The sequence below is a fragment of the Portunus trituberculatus genome, chromosome 44 (assembly GCF_017591435.1).
Source record: "Portunus trituberculatus isolate SZX2019 chromosome 44, ASM1759143v1, whole genome shotgun sequence".
Taxonomy (NCBI): Eukaryota; Metazoa; Arthropoda; class Malacostraca; order Decapoda; family Portunidae; genus Portunus; species Portunus trituberculatus.
The window spans coordinates 22,319,060-22,338,389 of NC_059298.1; the positions used below are offsets into that span (position 1 = coordinate 22,319,060).

Here is a 19,330-nt window from a genome sequence, read left to right on the forward strand (position 1 = left end):
TAAAATCCTTCCTAGTTTTACAAGATTTATATCTAAATCTACAGTGCATAAGGGTAACATGTGGTTGAAAATGGGGGAAAAAAGAGGTCAACATACCACTGAATCCTGACGAGGCTGTTTGATGGTTGGAAAGAAAATATGGAAATGACATTTAAGGGACTTCAAGATTCTTGCAGAAAATAAAAAGAATGCAGCTAAGTGCAGAATGGTGTAAAGTGAAATACCCTTCCCCTAAAATTCAAGTTTGCTTAGAATCAAATTAAGGCATTTCAACAACTACTGAACAAATAGATGTTTGCAGTCCACTCATTAAAATAGCAAGTAAATAATTCAGCATACAATTTTTGCACCAATCCCAAAGCTACTCTTAAGAAGATATCATTTGCCACAGAAGAGAACAATGCCACTGTCAGAGATTTGCTGCACCTTGTTGAAAGAAGTGAATTAAAGGTAGCCTGGAAAAAAAAAATAAATAAATAAAAATAAATAAATAAAGTCCCCCCTCCCCCTTTGGTTTCACTGTATCTGAGTCTCATGAATCTCGAGTTTTATGCAAAGTTCTGATTATTTTTTTATCTACTTGTTTTTTTTATTTTCTATGTAAGAGGGGATATCTGGCCAAGGACGCCAGAAACAATTAAACAATAAGGCTCACTTAGATGCCAGTCCCTGAGCATATTATTTCAATGAGTTTGTTTGCTGTTTGACAATGTTCTATATGGTATCAAGAGACAGTTAAAGGTATACCCTCACAGTGGCACAGCCCACCACCACCACCATATTTGTAGTAAGGCACATCCTTGTATCCTTCATTGCTCCATCCCTTCACCAATGTATTTACAGTTGTTTCACTGCCAATAGTTAAGCAGCAAATTTTTCAATTTGTTTCACCATTCTAATTAAATTCTGACACTCATATGATCTACTCATGGTCTGTACATTTTCTAGGCATCACATCATCTCATTAGAACACTTTGCTTAAAAGAAACACAGCAGTTTTCTTAGCCAACACAAAGAGTGGTCACAAAAGGTAACTTTCCTCTATGCCAATATGTCAAACACTGAATCTATTACTCTATGCTTTCAAAAATATATGAAGAACTACATGTAGCTAGTTTCTTCCAGCACATTTTTTTCAGACAGACAAATGGCAAGTTACTGATTTGTACAATGTGATGGTCACAACAGATGTTGTAATCACCAATATTCCTGAATGTATACCTTTGGTAATTAATAGGGAATTAATTATGGTTTCTACCACAACTTACATACATAAATGAAAAAAGTGATTAGTAGTGAGGTCTACTTCCACCCCCCAAAAAAACTTGCTAATCATCTGCTCCCACAAGAAAGCAAGGTCACTACTCCTAGGCATGTGGTTTTTCTTTACTCACTCCTGGACGCATAGGAACACCATATTATAAAAGACAACAAACTATAGATTTTGTCTCTGCTGATATGAAATTAAAACTAAGAATCCCTTGGTTGAGCTTTTGAATTATGAATAAATTGGCAGGATTCAGGATAGAAAAACTTGGAATACTGCTACACAATATTGCTATTATAACTTTCCGGGCCAGTATGGGGCACAGATTACACAACAGATATATCTAGCATCTATCTAGTAAACATCTTTAATTTTCAAAATGAAAGGTTTAATTTTTGTAATATGATTAAAAGAAATAAAACTAACTTAGTACTGAAGAAAAGGTTGAATGGACACATAATAGGGGAGGAGAATGAATTCCTTAACTGACACCAAAGTGGGAAAAAAAATAAATAAATAAATTAGAGGATGCCTGTATTGAAGGAATGGCATGAGAGAGAGAGAGAGAGAGAGAGAGAGAGAGAGAGAGAGAGAGAGAGAGAGAGAGAGAGAGAGAGAGAGAGAGAGAGAGAGAGAGAGAGAGAGAGAGAGAGAGAGAGAGAGAGAGAGAGAGAGAGAGAGAGAGAGAGAGAGAGAGAGAGCATGGTAAGGAGAGGATTTTTATCATGTCCAACTTCTGAACAGATGAGAGAAAATAAAAGTTGATAAAAAATGCATGAGGTCCTTTGAAGATCAAGTGTATTGTAATACTTGAGACAAGTCAATGCAATCAACACCAACACAAATACAATTCTTAAACTGTCTTCAATATTTACCATGACCATCATGCAAAGATGCAATTAGTGTATCCATTAGTATTTTCATGTCAGCTGATAAAGATTGTGAATTTCAATCACTTACACTACAATGTCCACAATGTAATACAAATAAAACTCACGCTGAGAAATCTATTATGTATGGCAATCATCTTGACAAAACTTTTCTCCTTACCTCACTAATAAACTTGAAGGAAGGGTAACTAGAGGTTTTGGTGAAGTCCTGTTCATGTGACAGCACTCTCTCTCTCTCTCTCTCTCTTTCTCTTCTTTGTGTGGTCTAAAGCATTTCTCCAGCAGCAACATGCATTTTCCTTCTAGCATCATACATCTCTGCTACTCTGTACTGCATACCACTGCAGGATAGTGGAGAGAGAGAGAGAGAGAGAGAGAGAGAGAGAGAGAGAGAGAGAGAGAGAGAGAGAGAGAGAGAGAGAGAGAGAGAGAGAGAGAGAGAGAGAGAGAGAGAGAGAGAGAGAGAGAGAGAGAGAGAGAGAGAGAGAGAGAGAGAGAGCACAGTTGACGGCTAGGAAATAGTAAGCAAGCATGTGCCTGAACCTCGGGTTGTCCAAACACAAGAGACTTTATCCTGCAAACTTATTTGGAATGAGACTGCAGGGATCAAGCTGTTGTACACTACTGTCTGGCATTAATCCTTGTCATCAGCAGGACTCACTGGTTATAGTCAGCCTCTTCCTTCTATAATTTTTTTTTTCCCTTCAAAATCAATGCTCTCTAATTTTCTGTGGTAGGGATAAATGAAAATAACTTAAGCAAAATGGAAAGTGCAGGACAAAATAAAGAACCATAAAAGAGCTAAATGGAGAGTACAAAGAGTATTAGATGCAAGAGGGTTGTTTATTGAGCAAGAAAGAGTATAGAACAAAAGTAAAAGTAAAAAAGTAACCTAACCTTAAAGGCCTCTATGTCAGCATCTGATTCAATGAGTTATCGCATTATACATAAAGAGAGATTGAATTCTTTTTGTAGTGCAGTGAGAGTACACTTGTTCTCTTGTTAGACCCTGGTGCCTAAATCTGGATTGGAAGCATGTGCAATACCCTCAATATGAGTGTTGACTTGGTATATAATGATTGGGTGTGGGGAAGCGGTGGCGTAGTGGATAAAGTGGTGTAGCGTGGGATCGGGCAGACGTCCATGCGTAGGTTCGAATCCCACCACATGCCGCCTTGAAACTTTGTCATTTGTCGAGTGGTTTAAAGTTACCTACATGTCACCATGATACCCAGGTTCTAGGTGGAGGTGTAATTGCCTTACACCAAAGATGCACTTGAGTAGGTGATATAGGGCCTAATATGGGTACGACTAACAATAAAATTGTCCGCACCACTAATGGGTGGAAGCTGGACAGTGCTTCCCATACTCTTCAGGTGCTATAGCCCATAAAAAAAAAAAGTTGATGAAAATATGGGCCCATGCTGATAACAAGTTTTAATAATCTTACAGCATGTCTCTTACAAATGCCATTTCCTCTGAAAATTCATACACAAAAAACCCATTGTGGTCTAAGAACATACACACTGGGATGGCAAATGTCTAGTGGATCAAAGCATCAGTGTTACACTGAAACTCACCATCACCAAGTCAGTCCACTACTGCTACTGTGGATAAAAAAATACTGTTCAAGTAGCTTCTCAACCTATTTACCAATAAAAAATAGTGGTATAAATTTTTCAGCCATATTTTCCCAATTTGAATTTTAAGGCAAATATGCTGAAGATTTTGAATACATCTTTTCATCAGAGACATTTTCATATTATGAATGTAACAAACCTGCCACACTCTGATTTCTTGACGAGCTGATTAATTTCACCAACATGAACACATTTTTTACATTCTCCTAATGATAAAAATTTGACTAAAAGTCACTCAGTCTTCAAGTTCATACATCCATTCTCAATATCATAGTACTCCTCATTACTTTTGCTGCATGATGATGACTGTGAGTGAGAAGCAGAGTATCCAGCAGGAACACAGCTGAAAGGATCATGGAAGATGAGAAAACCTGGAGGACTCACCTGCATCGTTTCATAAGAGTTGAGCAGGTTGAGGAGGAAGCCAGTGGCCACAAGGCGCAACTGGTGATCTTCTGGACTGTCTGAAAGCTGAGCAGCACGCTGCAACAGGCCTAACAGCTGCCCAGCACCTCCAGACTCCATGACACTCACTCGACCACCATCTGAAAGGGACACTGCAGTCAAGGAAATAATTTATGAATGTGTACATACCAAATTACCCTCCACGTGTCCCCTAAAAACTCTTTTAGCAATTTATATAGCTATAATAATGTATAATGGCAAATCAAAGCATAATCTAAAATATGAATGCCAAGGCCTTTTATGAGAATGGCAATGTATTGTAGCCCCATGTATTCAGTGCTCTTTACCGAGGTGTTCTTCACCTTCACAAACAGTCAGACACATAAACACCCTTCATGGTGTGGTGAGTAGTCTGCTTGGCTCAAAACTAAGAAGCCTTGGGATTTAAGTTCAAGGACATATTGCTGAGCCTCTTAATGTGTGCCTAAGAGTAAGCAGATATGGAATGTATACTAAGGGGTTGTGATATGTCAGTGGTCTCAGTTCTATCAGCTCTAAATTCTTTCCACAAGGGAATAGCTGGCTTCATCATGAGATCAGCAAATGATCATGAGTGAGTAACACGCAGCATGCTAATGCAATGATAATAGTGTCTTTGCCTGCCACTAAAACACACTAAAGTTTATGTGCACTCAAATCAATAGATTTCACTGGAGTGAACACTCACTGTTCTCTCTCGGCAAAGGAATATATAAGATATGTGAAAGTCTGAGTCTTCCCTAGATACCAGAATAAATTAAATATAGACTCTCAATAGCATAGGAGAGGTGGTACTTATAAATCAGGCATGTGATCCTTACAATTGTGGTGAATTAATCATACAAGTATGTGTGTGTGCATGTACACACACACACACACACACACACACACTGTCGATGGCGGAGGTGGTCGCTGAGCTCCAGAGCAATCATCTATAATTCTACAGTTACCTAAGAGTAACCAAGGTGGGAAAGGAGCTGGTAATGTTTGTCCCGTCTCCATATAGTCATGTTAACTGTTGATTAGCAAAATAATGTCCAGTGAAGGTAAATATAAACTGTAGCCTGCGTTTGAGCCATCAGCTGGTTTGTTTACGTCTGCGCAACATGGCGGCCGTGAACTCGAAAGAGGAATCAGACTTCACAGGGTTTCAAGGAATAATGGAGAAGAGCGCTTATGTGAAGAAAATTCTGGAGTTAGAAGGTAAAATTGAAAACTGTTTGAAAAGTATGAGGGCCTGGAAACGAGTTATGACAATGTAAGAGAGACTGTGCCGATATGAAGAAGGAAAATGCAGCACTGAAAGAGGAAGTTAAGCTAATTAAAGTGAATTGCGAAAAATGTGGAGAATCTCTAGGAAAAGTGATGGAGAAGCAGGCTGAATGGAAAAAAGTCAGGAAGTGGAAAGAAAGGAGGTAAATTACAAAGTTGCAAGTCTGGAAAAGGAAATCAAAGAGTCAGGGAGAAAACTTTGGGCCTTGCTGAAATTATAGATCAACAGATCATAGAAGAGAAGATAGCTGAGAAAGTGGTGAAGGTTATTAAGTCAAATGAGACATTGGTGAGGGAAACTGTAGACAAAAAGAGATGTGTGGTGATATTTGGTGTGGAGGAGGATAAGACACCGAGTAAAATGGAGAGAGAGAAAACATAAAAAGGTGATAAATAATATCATTAATGTGGTGCAAGAGGAGGAAAAGACCTAGTACAAGAAATAGAGGACTTCCATAGAATTGGAAAGTTCACAAGAGAAGGTATGAGGCCAATAAGAATCAAACTTAAGTCACAAAAGGATGTAGATGAATTGGTGGAGAAGTCATGGAGGCTAGCCCAGCAGGAAACAACAAGGAAGATTTGGTTGAGAAGAGATCTCGGTGAAAAGGAAAGAGAAATGTTAAATGAGTTGAGAAAGGAGGCTTTGAAAAAAATGAAGAGAGGACAGAAGAAGAGAAGAAAGAGTTTTTCTGGAGAATCTTGGATATGAGACTGAGGAAGTGGTTCATAACCCAGAAAAGTACAGCAAGAAAGGACTAAAGAAACTTACATATGAGCGAAATGTAATGTATTCCAACATAAATGGAGTGATATCGGGATTTTAGAACTCAACGATTACTTGAGGGACAAGAACCCAGATATTGTGGGTCTTACTGAAACAAAACTGAGAGAGGGAGAAGACCTGATGAAGGTTGGAGAAGGAAATATAACGTTTGGAAAAGAAATAGAGTAGGTAAGATGGGAGGAGGAGTGATGTTGCTGGTTAAAAAGATATAAAGGTGGATCAAGTGAAAAAGGTATGGGAAAGGCAGAAGTGCTAAAGATCAGAGCAGAAACTAATGAAGGAAAAAGAGGCACTACATAGTGGTGTACGTACCACCTAAGACAAATGCATGGTCAGTACAGGAATATGAAGAAATGATAAGTGATACAGGAACATGTCTGGAAGAAATGTTGGGTGGCTGTGAACGAACTATAATGATGGGAGATTTTAATTGTAAAGAGGTGTGTTGGGAGGACTGGTCAATGGAAGGATCAGAGACAACATGGGGAAATACACTATTGACACTGGCAATGGAAAATGTGTTAACTCAGTGGGTCAAAGAAGATACTAGGTTTGGAGGAGAGGGAGCATCGTCAAGACTGGACTTGGTCTTTAGTACAGAGCCAATGGTCATTGAGGAGATGAGGGTGGAGTGCCCTTTAGCAAAGAGTGATCATGCAGTTTTGGAGTTCAAGGTGATAGACGAAGAGAAATCTAGAAGAAATGAAGAATATAAAGTGGGAAGATGGAATTATGCCAAGACAGATTTTGGAAACCTAAAGAAATTCTTTCAAGAGACAAATTGGATGAAATTCAAGAGTGCTAAGGAGCAAATGAAAAGTGGAAGGAATTTATAAAAATATACAAAGAAGGTGAGAAAAATTTGTACCAATAAGACAACATAGAGAAGTTGGAAAGCAGGACTGGTTTAACGATAGATGTGAAAAGGCTAGAACAAGAAAAGAGGATGCATGGAAGAGGTGGAGAAGGAAAAGACGGATTAAGCAGTGGGAAAGTTACAAAAGAGCAAGAAATGAATATGTGTTGATTAGAAGAGAAGAAAGAAAGAAACAAGAAAAGGATATAATTGATAAATGTAAAGACCAACCAAGGCTTTTTACAGACATGTGAACAACAACATCAAAAATAGAGAAAGTATTGAAAGTTTAGAAGTAAATGGAGTATACAGTGAAGATCCCAGGGAAATGGCAGAGGCTATGAATGGATGCTTTCGGAAGGTATTCACAAAGGAGACTGCTTTTGACAAACCACTGGTAATGGAACAGAAAGGGATTATGAAGGAGTTTCAAGTAACTGTGGAGGAGATCAAGAACATGATGGGGAGTTTAGAAGTGAGAAAAGCTGTGGGACCTGATGGGGTATCAGGATGGATTTTAAGAGAATGCAGGGAGCAATTGGCAGAAAAAGTTTGTGAAGTAATTGATGCCTCATTAAGGGAAGGCGTAGTGCCCCAAGACTGGAAAAGAGCTAACATTGTCCCAATCTATAAATCAGGTAACAAGAGAGACCCATTGAACTATAGACCAGTGTCACTTACAAGTGTGGTAGCTAAGATGTGTGAGAGGGTGGTGAAGACTAGATGGACAGACTTCTTGGAGAAAATGACATACTTTGTGAGTGTCAATTTGGTTTTAGGAAAGGGCGTTCATGCACGACAAACCTGATATGTTACTATTCGAGGGTGATAGATGTAATACAGGAAAGAGATGGTTGGGCTGATGGAATATATCTGGATTTAAAAAAGGCCTTTGATAAGGTACCACACCAGAGACTGATCTGGAAACTTGAAATGGTAGGAGGAGTGCATGGCAGTTTACTAAAATGGATGGAAGACTTTTGGTAGGAAGAGAAATGAGAACAATAATTAAGGACAGACCATCAGAATGGGGATTGGTGGAGAGTGGAGTTCCACAGGGATCAGTGTTGGCACCAGTAATGTTCGCAGTCTACATAAATGACATGGTGGATGGGGTGTCCAGTTATGTGAGCCTATTTGCAGACGATGCAAAATTGTTACGAAAAGTGAGATGTGACAAAGATTGCGAACTACTCCAGGAAGACTTGGACAGAATATGGAAATGGAGCTGTACATGGCAAATGGAGTTCAACACGACAAAATGCAAGAAAATAGAGTTTGGCAAGAGTGAAAGAAGAATCAGGAGTATGTACAAGATAGGAAATGAAGACATAAAACCAGTCATGAAGAAAAAGACCTTGGGGTGACAATTACCAATGACCTATCGCCAGAGAGACATATAAACAAAATAATTGGAGAAGTATTGAACTTATTGAGGAACATAAGAGTGGCGTTCGTATATCTAGATGAAGAAATGATGAAGAAAATAATTACTGCAATGATAAGACCGAGGCTTGAATATGCAACAATACAGTGGGCTCGAACTTAAAGAAACACATAAGGAAACTAGAGAAAGTACAGAGGGCTGCAACGAAAATGGTGCCTGACTTAAGAGATTTGACTTATGAAGACAGACTGAAAAGAATGCAACTTCCAACCCTGGAAAACAGAAGAGAAAGGGGAGACCTGATAGCAATATACAGAGTGATGATTGGCATGGAAAAATGGATAGGGAAGATCTGTGTATGTGGAATGGAAGAATGTCGAGAGGGCATGGGAAAAACTAAAATGGCCACTTATAGGAGAGATGTGAAAAATATAGCTTCCTCATAGAAGGGTGGAAGCATGGAATAGTTTAGACGTGGAAGTGGTCAACGCAAGGAATATTCATGATTTTAAGAAAAAGCTGGACATTAATAGATATGGAGACGGGACAACACGAGCATAGCTCTTTTCCGTATGTTACAATTAGGTAAATACAATTAGGTAAATACACACACACACACACACACACACACACACACACACACACACACACACACACACACACACACACACACACACACGCCCGGTTGCTCAGTGGTTAGAGCGCTGGCTTCTAAAGATCAGAGCAGAAACAAGCCAGATACAGGACATGTCTGGAAGAAATGTTGGGTGGCTGTGAACGAACTATAATGATGGGAGATTTTAATTGTAAAGAGGTGTGTTGGGAGGACTGGTCAATGGAAGGATCAGAGACAACATGGGGAAATACACTATTGACACTGGCAATGGAAAATGTGTTAACTCAGTGGGTCAAAGAAGATACTAGGTTTGGAGGAGAGGGAGCATCGTCAAGACTGGACTTGGTCTTTAGTACAGAGCCAATGGTCATTGAGGAGATGAGGGTGGAGTGCCCTTTAGCAAAGAGTGATCATGCAGTTTTGGAGTTCAAGGTGATAGATGGATAGAAATCTAGAAGAAATGAAGAATATAAAGTGGCAAGATGGAATTATGCCAAGACAGATTTTCGAAACCTAAAGAAATTCTTTCAAGAGACAAATTGATGAAATTCAAGAGTGCTAAGGAGCAAATGAAAAGTGGAAGGAATTTATAAAAATATACAAAGAAGGTGAGAAAAATTTGTACCAATAAGACAACATAGAGAAGTTGGAAAGCAGGACTGGTTTAACGATAGATGTGAAAAGGCTAGAACAAGAAAAGAGGATGCATGGAAGAGGTGGAGAAGGAAAAGACGGATTAAGCAGTGGGAAAGTTACAAAAGAGCAAGAAATGAATATGTGTTGATTAGAAGAGAAGAAAGAAAGAAACAAGAAAAGGATATAATTGATAAATGTAAAGACCAACCAAGGCTTTTTACAGACATGTGAACAACAACATCAAAAATAGAGAAAGTATTGAAAGTTTAGAAGTAAATGGAGTATGCAGTGAAGATCCCAGGAAATGGCAGAGGCTATGAATGGATGCTTTCGGAAGGTATTCACAAAGGAGACTGCTTTTGACAAACCACTGGTAATGGAACAGAAAGGGATTATGAAGGAGTTTCAAGTAACTGTGGAGGAGATCAAGAACATGATGGGGAGTTTAGAAGTGAGAAAAGCTGTGGGACCTGATGGGGTATCAGGATGGATTTTAAGAGAATGCAGGAGCAATTGGCAGAAAAAGTTTGTGAAGTAATTGATGCCTCATTAAGGGAAGGTGTAGTGCCCCAAGACTGGAAAAGAGCTAACATTGTCCCAATCTATAAATCAGGTAACAAGAGAGACCCATTGAACTATAGACCAGTGTCACTTACAAGTGTGGTAGCTAAGATGTGTGAGAGGGTGGTGAAGACTAGATGGACAGACTTCTTGGAGAAAAATGACATACTTTGTGAGTGTCAATTTGGTTTTAGAAAGGGCGTTCATGCACGACAAACCTGATATGTTACTATTCGAGGGTGATAGATGTAATACAGGAAAGAGATGGTTGGGCTGATGGAATATATCTGGATTTAAAAAAGGCCTTTGATAAGGTACCACACCAGAGACTGATCTGGAAACTTGAAATGGTAGGAGGAGTGCATGGCAGTTTACTAAAATGGATGGAAGACTTTTGGTAGGAAGAGAAATGAGAACAATAATTAAGGACAGACCATCAGAATGGGGATTGGTGGAGAGTGGAGTTCCACAGGGATCAGTGTTGGCACCAGTAATGTTCGCAGTCTACATAAATGACATGGTGGATGGGGTGTCCAGTTATGTGAGCCTATTTGCCGATGCAAAATTGTTAAGAAAAGTGAGATGTGACAAAGATTGCGAACTACTCCAGGAAGACTTGGACAGAATATGGAAATGGAGCTGTACATGGCAAATGGAGTTCAACACGACAAAATGCAAGAAAATAGAGTTTGGCAAGAGTGAAAGAAGAATCAGGAGTATGTACAAGATAGGAAATGAAGACATAAAACCAGTCATGAAGAAAAGACCTTGGGGTGACAATTACCAATGACCTATCGCCAGAGAGACATATAAACAAAATAATTGGAGAAGTATTGAACTTATTGAGGAACATAAGAGTGGCGTTCGTATATCTAGATGAAGAAATGATGAAGAAAATAATTACTGCAATGATAAGACCGAGGCTTGAATATGCAACAATACAGTGGGCTCGAACTTAAAGAAACACATAAGGAAACTAGAGAAAGTACAGAGGGCTGCAACAAAATGGTGCCTGACTTAAGAGATTTGACTTATGAAGACAGACTGAAAAGAATGCAACTTCCAACCCTGGAAAACAGAAGAGAAAGGGGAGACCTGATAGCAATATACAGAGTGATGATTGGCATGGAAAAATGGATAGGGAAGATCTGTGTATGTGGAATGGAAGAATGTCGAGAGGGCATGGGAAAAAACTAAAATGGCCACTTATAGGAGAGAACATTAATAGATATGGAGACGGGACAACACGAGCATAGCTCTTTTCCCGTATGTTACAATTAGGTAAATACAATTAGGTAAATACACACACACACACACACCGCTGCTGTTGCACTGTCAAGATTGCTAAATAGCTCCTAAGGAAAACGCTTCAGCAGGCATTGGAGTCTGACTTAGATGTATGTACAGTGGGTAGGGGGCCATAGGGTTCTCCTGTCTCCATGATAAGCAAGATTTGGATACCATATAGATGGAAAAATGAGAGAGAGAGAGAGAGAGAGAGAGAGAGAGAGAGAGAGAGAGAGAGAGAGAGAGAGAGAGAGAGAGAGAGAGAGAGAGAGAGAGAGAGAGAGAGAGAGAGAGAGAGAGAGAGAGAGAGAGAGAGAGAGAGAGAGAGAGAGAGAACTAGGTGGTGCGGCCAGACATATGACATCAAAACAAATGCCATGTTGTGAAAATCAGTGATTTATTGAAACACCTGTTGGACTGAGGAGATTGACTGATGATAATACGGCTAAGAAGTTTTCTGGATTTAGAGATGAAAGAGGCAATATACCTATAATAATAATCTATAGAGTAAAGAAAAGTATACATGCTTGGTACAATGCCAAATGTATAGAAGCTAAAAGGGAAAAAGATAAAGCTTGGAAGAAACTAAAAAAATCAGAGAAACGAAAACAATAGTCAGCAGTATAAGGATGCAAGAAATGAATATATTAAAGTAAGGAGAGAGGAAGAAAGAAACTTTGAGAAAGATGTGAGAAAAAGTGAAGATGAACCCGAGCTTTTCTACAAATTTATAAATGGTAAGATGAAGAATAAGGAAACAACAGAAAAAATAATTAAAGGAGGGAATACATATCAAACAGTAAAGGAAATGAGTGAAATAATGAATGAGAGTTTCAAAACTGTGTTCACTAATGAAGAGAGTTTACAGAACCAAATAGGGCATTGCATTGCGGAGGATTGCAGGAAATCATAGTGCAAAAAGAAGGAAAGAGTAAGAGAAAACCGGTATGGAACTATCTGATGGGAGAGGAACAGATAATGAAGATTAAAGAGGAAAAAGATCACGGAGTGGTTATACAGGAAAATCTGAATGCCGAAAAACACATAAGTAAGATATTTGGATTATCATATAAAATGCTGACTAATATAAGAGTGGCATTTCAATTCATGGACAAAGATAAGATTTTCTTATTACAAACATAATACATCCAAAGTTGGAATATGCAGTGGTGGTGTGGTCACCCAGCTTGAAAAAAGATATAAGAAGATTAGAATGGATTCAGAAGATAGCTATAAAGATGGTGCTGGAACTAAAGGACCTAACATATAAGGAAAGGCTGAAGGAAATGGGACTGCCAACCTTACAAGATAAAAGAGAATGACGAGACTTAATAACAATGTATAAAATAGTAAATGGCATTGAAAAGATTAACAAGGAAGACCTGATGCTTGTGACAAGAGAAGCTGGAAAGAGAAGAGGACAAGTAAAGATTAGGATGAGACAGTGTGAAGGATATTGGAAAATACAGTTTTCCACCCAGAATGGTGGAAAAGTGGAATGCACTAAGTGATGAAGTTGTTACAGCACATAATGAGCATAACTTTAAAGAAAAATTGGATAAACGGAGACATGGAGAAAGGACACTATAAGCCCTGCTCGAACCCTGTACAATACAACTAGATAAATACAACTAGATAAATACACACAGACAGACACACACACACACACACACACAAGCACACACTGTAAAACCTGTGTACTAAGTAAACTGCAATTCAGCAATATGGCAATCTCATCATCCAATCAAGTAATCATGTAATTACCCTCTGCAAATCATAACTTCATGAATCATGATTGCCTTGAAAGAGTGACTTCTACTGAGAACAGTTTTGGGGGTCAGTACATATTTAGTAAATGACTATATGGTAATTTTATTTCATATTTTTTTGTAAAGTTTTTCTCTCCTTAATTCACTGTCCTACTCTTATTCTATGATGAATGTTACAATACTGCGGCAGCAAATGATTATGAAATCTCTATTTCTTACACACAATGATTTAACACAAATCCCACAACAGAATGTAAAGATTAAACATTCTATGTCTTTTTTAAAAGAAATTTTCATTTGCTTAGGAAATTCAAGAAATGTGTCAGCTAATAAAATACAAAAGAAACTTTGATATGGTCCAGCTGGGATGAATGCTGCTGCTCATTGAATAATGTTATGATTTTGATATATGTAGACTCCTGACTTGTAGCCACATGCCAAGAACTCTACTAGCAAGGCATTTGGCTCCATTCATTGATAAAACTATGCAAGGCTCAAGAATTTCATGTGAAAAATAATAAATAAAATATATACAATAAAAATTATCAAAATATAATAAAGAAATGAACAATAAATTCCTTCAAACACATCCTGAGTTCACTGATGAGATAGTAGCCCTTCAGAACAAAATTATGCTATATATATATATATATATATATATATATATATATATATATATATATATATATATATATATATATATATATATATATATATATATATATATATATATATATATATATATATATATATATATATATATATATATATATATATATATATATATATATATATATATATATATATATATATATATATATATATATATATATATATATATATATATATATATATATATATATATAGAGAGAGAGAGAGAGAGAGAGAGAGAGAGAGAGAGAGAGAGAGAGAGAGAGAGAGAGAGAGAGAGAGAGAGAGAGAGAGAGAGAGAGAGAGAGAGAGAGAGAGAGAGAGAGAGAGAGAGAGAGAGAGAGAGAGAGAGAGAGAGAGAGAGAGAGAGAGAGAGAGAGAGAGAGAGAGAGAGAGAGAGAGAGAGAGAGATAGATAGATAGATAGATGACTCACAAAGGTTCTTAAAAGTACTTTACAAGTAAAGTATATTGCAATATAAAAATACCATTATGTATTATTAGAAAAATTTCATGCACTATGAAATATCCATAAAATGTTAGTGACAAGGATGTAAAGTTATTTTAACATGATAAACTATCATACAAGAATTACCAAAACATAATGACAGAACACTCCAAGCTCTGCAAAGTTTGATTAATAAGCTTAAGCAATACACAAGAACATGTAAGTTTGTACACATAAAACTCTCACAAACAAAAGTTGAGGTGTGCCTCCCATACATGGAAACTCAACAACTCAATTAACTATATCCAGCAATTCTAAGAGCACACTCTACAGAGTGCATTTCCTGTAACTGCATAAACTGTCTGAACTGAAAGCAAGTATTTACTTGCAATCACTTGTAATATTCAAGCCAAAATCCAAAAAATCACTGGGACAAATAGTTGAGGTTCATCACCCCAGTAGTAACAGTAGTACAAACTTTCAATTCACCATGAACAAAATCATAATCAAGAACTTGTCTGAAACTGCTTCAAGTGGAAAGAAGCAGACAAGAACCATTTCAAGAAAAACAATAATATAAGGAAGAGTGGTTAGTTAGTTAACCAGTAAAAATCCTATATATTACTGTTACTTATATTAAAGCTCACATCTAATAGTTAGTGCTGCTAGTGACACAAGAATAAAATTATATCAGTACAGTGACTGGATGTCACTAAAGCCTCAGTCCAGAACTGTCTTGATTCAGGTTCATAATGATCTGCTTTAAATGTGATCTCTTGGTCACATCAGATTATATACAGTGATCCTGTGTATGAGGGGGATACGTAGCAATTCCACAGACTCTAAATAGAACTAAATGCTGTGTGATCCACAAAACTCTTGAGAAGAGACATATGTTGTATTTCAATCCTGTTCTCTAGCACATACTTGATGATTAGCAGTAGATATTTAAATAGAAACCCCCATTACATATCAATAAATTTCTTGGTATCTATTCTTCTCATGTATACATGTATAGCTGCAACATTCAAGACAAAATCTGAAAATATCAAATAAAAATTAACAAATACAATTCAAATAAATAAACAAAAATTAAAATAAAAAAAAAAGGTGCAGATAGTATAGGTTGGTCACCACTTAGCACCCTAAATAGTGTAAATGCTCAAATTTTTGTAGTATTATGTGGCAAAACAATAAATGTTATTTTCAACGACTTTTTGGCATTGTACCAAGAGGTGAGAAGAAAAAACAGACCATACAAGACAAAACCATCAATAAAACAAATGCATGATTGCAGTTAGAAGAACAAGAAAAAAACAATCAATTTGTTCAAGCCAATTAACACAACCCTGGCACTTAGTGACTTGACACAGCTTTTGATTCAACATCATTAGTACAATCACATTGGCCATCTCAAAAGCTTCAAACTCCAGCTATGTCTTTTCAATTCCATAAGGAAATGGGTCTGTGTTCTTTGGATCACATTAGGTCAAACAAACGCCCTATCAACAGGTAGAGTGGAATGATGAGAGGGTTGTGCAATATTTTCTTGTTTACTAAACAATAATCAATACTATGCCACTTAAACTTTTGAGGAAGGACTGCATGGTTGTTTAATTTACCAAATAAGAGCTAATTACCATTCATTCTAAATAATTCATCCCTTCTGAAGGCATATTAGTTATACATCTACAGGTTAGTAGACATGACTGACCAGGTTTCCCGGACCCAAGATCTATTCTAGAAAAGCAATGTACATCAGATGATATAGTGGTTGGCTGACTCAGTTGATTACAAAGTAGATTCAAGTACTATCCATCCAACCAAAAATAAATTTATATATAAATTCTGTTGTGACCTTACTGTCCAACAAGTGCACAAATCCATCCATCCTATCCTCCTGCAAGTGCATGTGTACTCCTCTAATCAAGTAACCCAGGATGTGAGGAGGTCTAATATCATCTTGTCCCAGGCCCAATCTTAATTGACTCTTAGAAAATTGATACCCCAATAACTTTTCTTTTTGCAAGTCATTTTCTTTACATTTGGTTGTCAATATCAACTTTCCTACCAACCTAAAAATTCTTCAGTATTTGTGGTGTAGTATCAATATGGAATGGAGAGACTGAATACGACTAATGTACCAAAACTCATGCATAAGACAACCAATTCCAACCAAATTTCCTTATCCAATTATGATATTAGTTTAACCAGCTGGAGCTCTGTCAATCATGGTAAACCTTTTTATATACAGTTGCGAATCTACTCCCAATTTGTTATTTTGCACTCATGCTTTGTGCTATTCTTCTTCTCTGAGACTTGCAAACTTAATTATTTATAAGTAATATTAGAGAGAATTTTGTTTTATGTACAGATCAAAAACTTATAATCCATTATTTGCAACAAAAATTTCTTTATTAAGATGTTATTCATCAGAAAATTTTATGGATGTGAGAAATTTGTTTTACAACTCATCTTTCTGTGGCATACATACTGGGGTAATGTAACACCTTGGATAACAGCAAGAAGTTTACCCGAAGATTCAGAAAACCATCACTTCTGAAAAATAATGTAATAGAAAATTTCAATTGATGAAAGTAAATAATATCTTGCTATCAAACAGACAACTTCCAGTAGCCATGTCCAGTGCTGTTTTCTGTACCTGATACAGACATTTGCGTTCTACGTCTGAATTTTTCCAAAATAAACTGCAACATAAAACACAAGTGAAAATCCAATGAAGACACAAATGATGAAATTGAAAGTCAAACTGCTTCAAGTTTACCATCATGCCTGTGACTGAATTACTCGCCACAAAAATAATGAGCAAACGAGTCCCCATTAAAGATAATAATGAAAATAAAAGAAGTAACGGGTATCATAGCATTGCAGATATTACGAATTCTGATTGATGAGATCACAGAGGAAAAACATTGAAATAAGTAAGTGAAAATGTCAATGTTACATAACCAAGGGAACAAACTCCTCTCTACAGCAAGTTTTGAAGAGAGAAGGATAACAGTAGTAAGTTCATGCAGATTCATGTTCATTTTTTTAGCAGAGTAAAAACCTGACTGCTTTGCTGCCACATGCACCGCCACCACCAGGAGAGGAGTACACACCATGCTCATAGCAGATATTGCCAAGGGCTCGACAGGCTTGCAAGGCAACCTTGGTGCTGGGGCTGGACATTTTCTCCACCAGGATGGGCACCAAGCCCCCTGTCACACACCCAAGGCGGCAGTTCTCAACCTGGAGAACAGTAAAGGAAAATACATAGTTAAAAAAAAAAAAAAAAAAAAAAAAAAAAAATATTGCTTAATGATGAAAACAAAACAAAAGAAAAAAATGTATTTATTACCCACTTTCCTCATTCCTAAATATGTGAAAATGGATCCAAGATAAAGAAAGAGGGGAAAGAAAACCCCTAAGAAAGCCTAAGAAAGAAGAAAAATCCCAAAATAAAAAAAATAATACAAAATAACATTATCATGTTTATCAAACTTTTGATATTTCTATGTCAATCCAAGTTTTCTCTAGATCTACAAACACAAAAAAGCAATTCAGAAAAGAAAGAACACACACACACCTGATAAATATAATAGAAATATTGAATCCAAGGTGAATCAAACCTACTCAGGTTCACAAAAAATAATAAATAACTTAACAAGCAAATGAAAGCCAGTCTTCAAATAGACTGGACTGCAACAGTTTTACCTTAGCCAGTTCAGCCACTAGCTCAGCTCCTTTAGCCTGCATGTCCTCATTTGATCCCTGAATAGCTCCCAGTGCCAGAGGCAAAACTCCCCCATTCACTAGCTCCTCACACACATCCCCACCATCTTCTGGACCTGTGCAAGGAAAGATAATGTTAATGTAGTATGTACATGGAAATATCACACTAGTAACTAATAAATAATGGTAAAGTATTATGATTACTATTAAACACAAACATCTTCAAAAACAAGTTCAAGACAATGGTCTTCCGTATTGTGTACTGGAGTGGTATCCAATATCATAATCTCAAGATGTTAATAATTTAATGTGAGGCTTGCATAAATTATGGAAACAGATTCAGACCACCATAACCTTATGTTCTTTTTTATTAAAAATCATCATGTTACTTTTCTCTTTATTTATTCTGAGGCCTGTGTAGTTGGTTAGATTAGTTAATGTATCTATCATCCTGCACTTTTCTTCTTCTGTCCTTGTCATGAGTAATCTGACTGTCTTCAGCCTCTTTCACACTGCTGAAATGTTGCATCTCTTTCTATCTTTTATCGCCATTTTCATACTAACTGTTCTACTGATCTTGCTAACTGCATGCCTCCCCTCCTCCTGTGGCCTCACTGCACAAAGCTTTCTTCTTCCTCTCATCCCTATTCTGTCTAACCCTCTAACACAATAGTTAACCAGTACTCTCAATCATTCATACCTTTCTCTGGTAAACTCTGGAACTTCCTACCTGCTTCTATATTTCCATCTTCCTACAACTTGACTTCTTTTAAGAGGGAGGTATCAAGACATTTGTTCCTTAATTTTGGTTAACTCTTTACTTTTCTTTTAGGGAACCAGCACTCAAACAGGCTTTTTTTTTTAATATTTTGTTGCCCTTGACTGGCTTCTCTCCTACATTAAGAGAGAGAGAGAGAGAGAGAGAGAGAGAGAGAGAGAGAGAGAGAGAGAGAGAGAGAGAGAGAGAGAGAGAGAGAGAGAGAGAGAGAGAGAGAGAGAGAGAGAGAGAGAGAGAGAGAGAGAGAGAGAGTCATCACCATAGAATAAAGCACTTAATTTGAAATTTTCATCTAGGTAGCTCCCTT

The 19,330-nt window shown here is 37.2% G+C and overlaps 1 protein-coding gene across 4 annotated transcripts in view; it reads right to left on the minus strand.

Moving 5' to 3' along the window:
* LOC123518667 (rap1 GTPase-GDP dissociation stimulator 1-like) overlaps nt 1–19,330 on the minus strand; it is a 52,214-nt gene that overhangs the window by 25,103 nt on the left and 7,781 nt on the right. Inside the window, exons 4-7 of one of the 4 annotated variants that reach the window (XM_045279609.1) lie at nt 18,228–18,361; nt 17,633–17,762; nt 4,182–4,354; nt 97–114 (exon numbers count right to left, since the gene is read on the minus strand). In XM_045279609.1, the coding sequence (XP_045135544.1) occupies nt 97–114; nt 4,182–4,354; nt 17,633–17,762; nt 18,228–18,361 (455 nt within the window). The remainder of the gene's footprint in view (nt 1–96; nt 115–4,181; nt 4,355–17,632; nt 17,763–18,227; nt 18,362–19,330) is intronic. The other 3 variants (XM_045279610.1, XM_045279612.1, XM_045279611.1) reach the window with 3 other exon arrangements.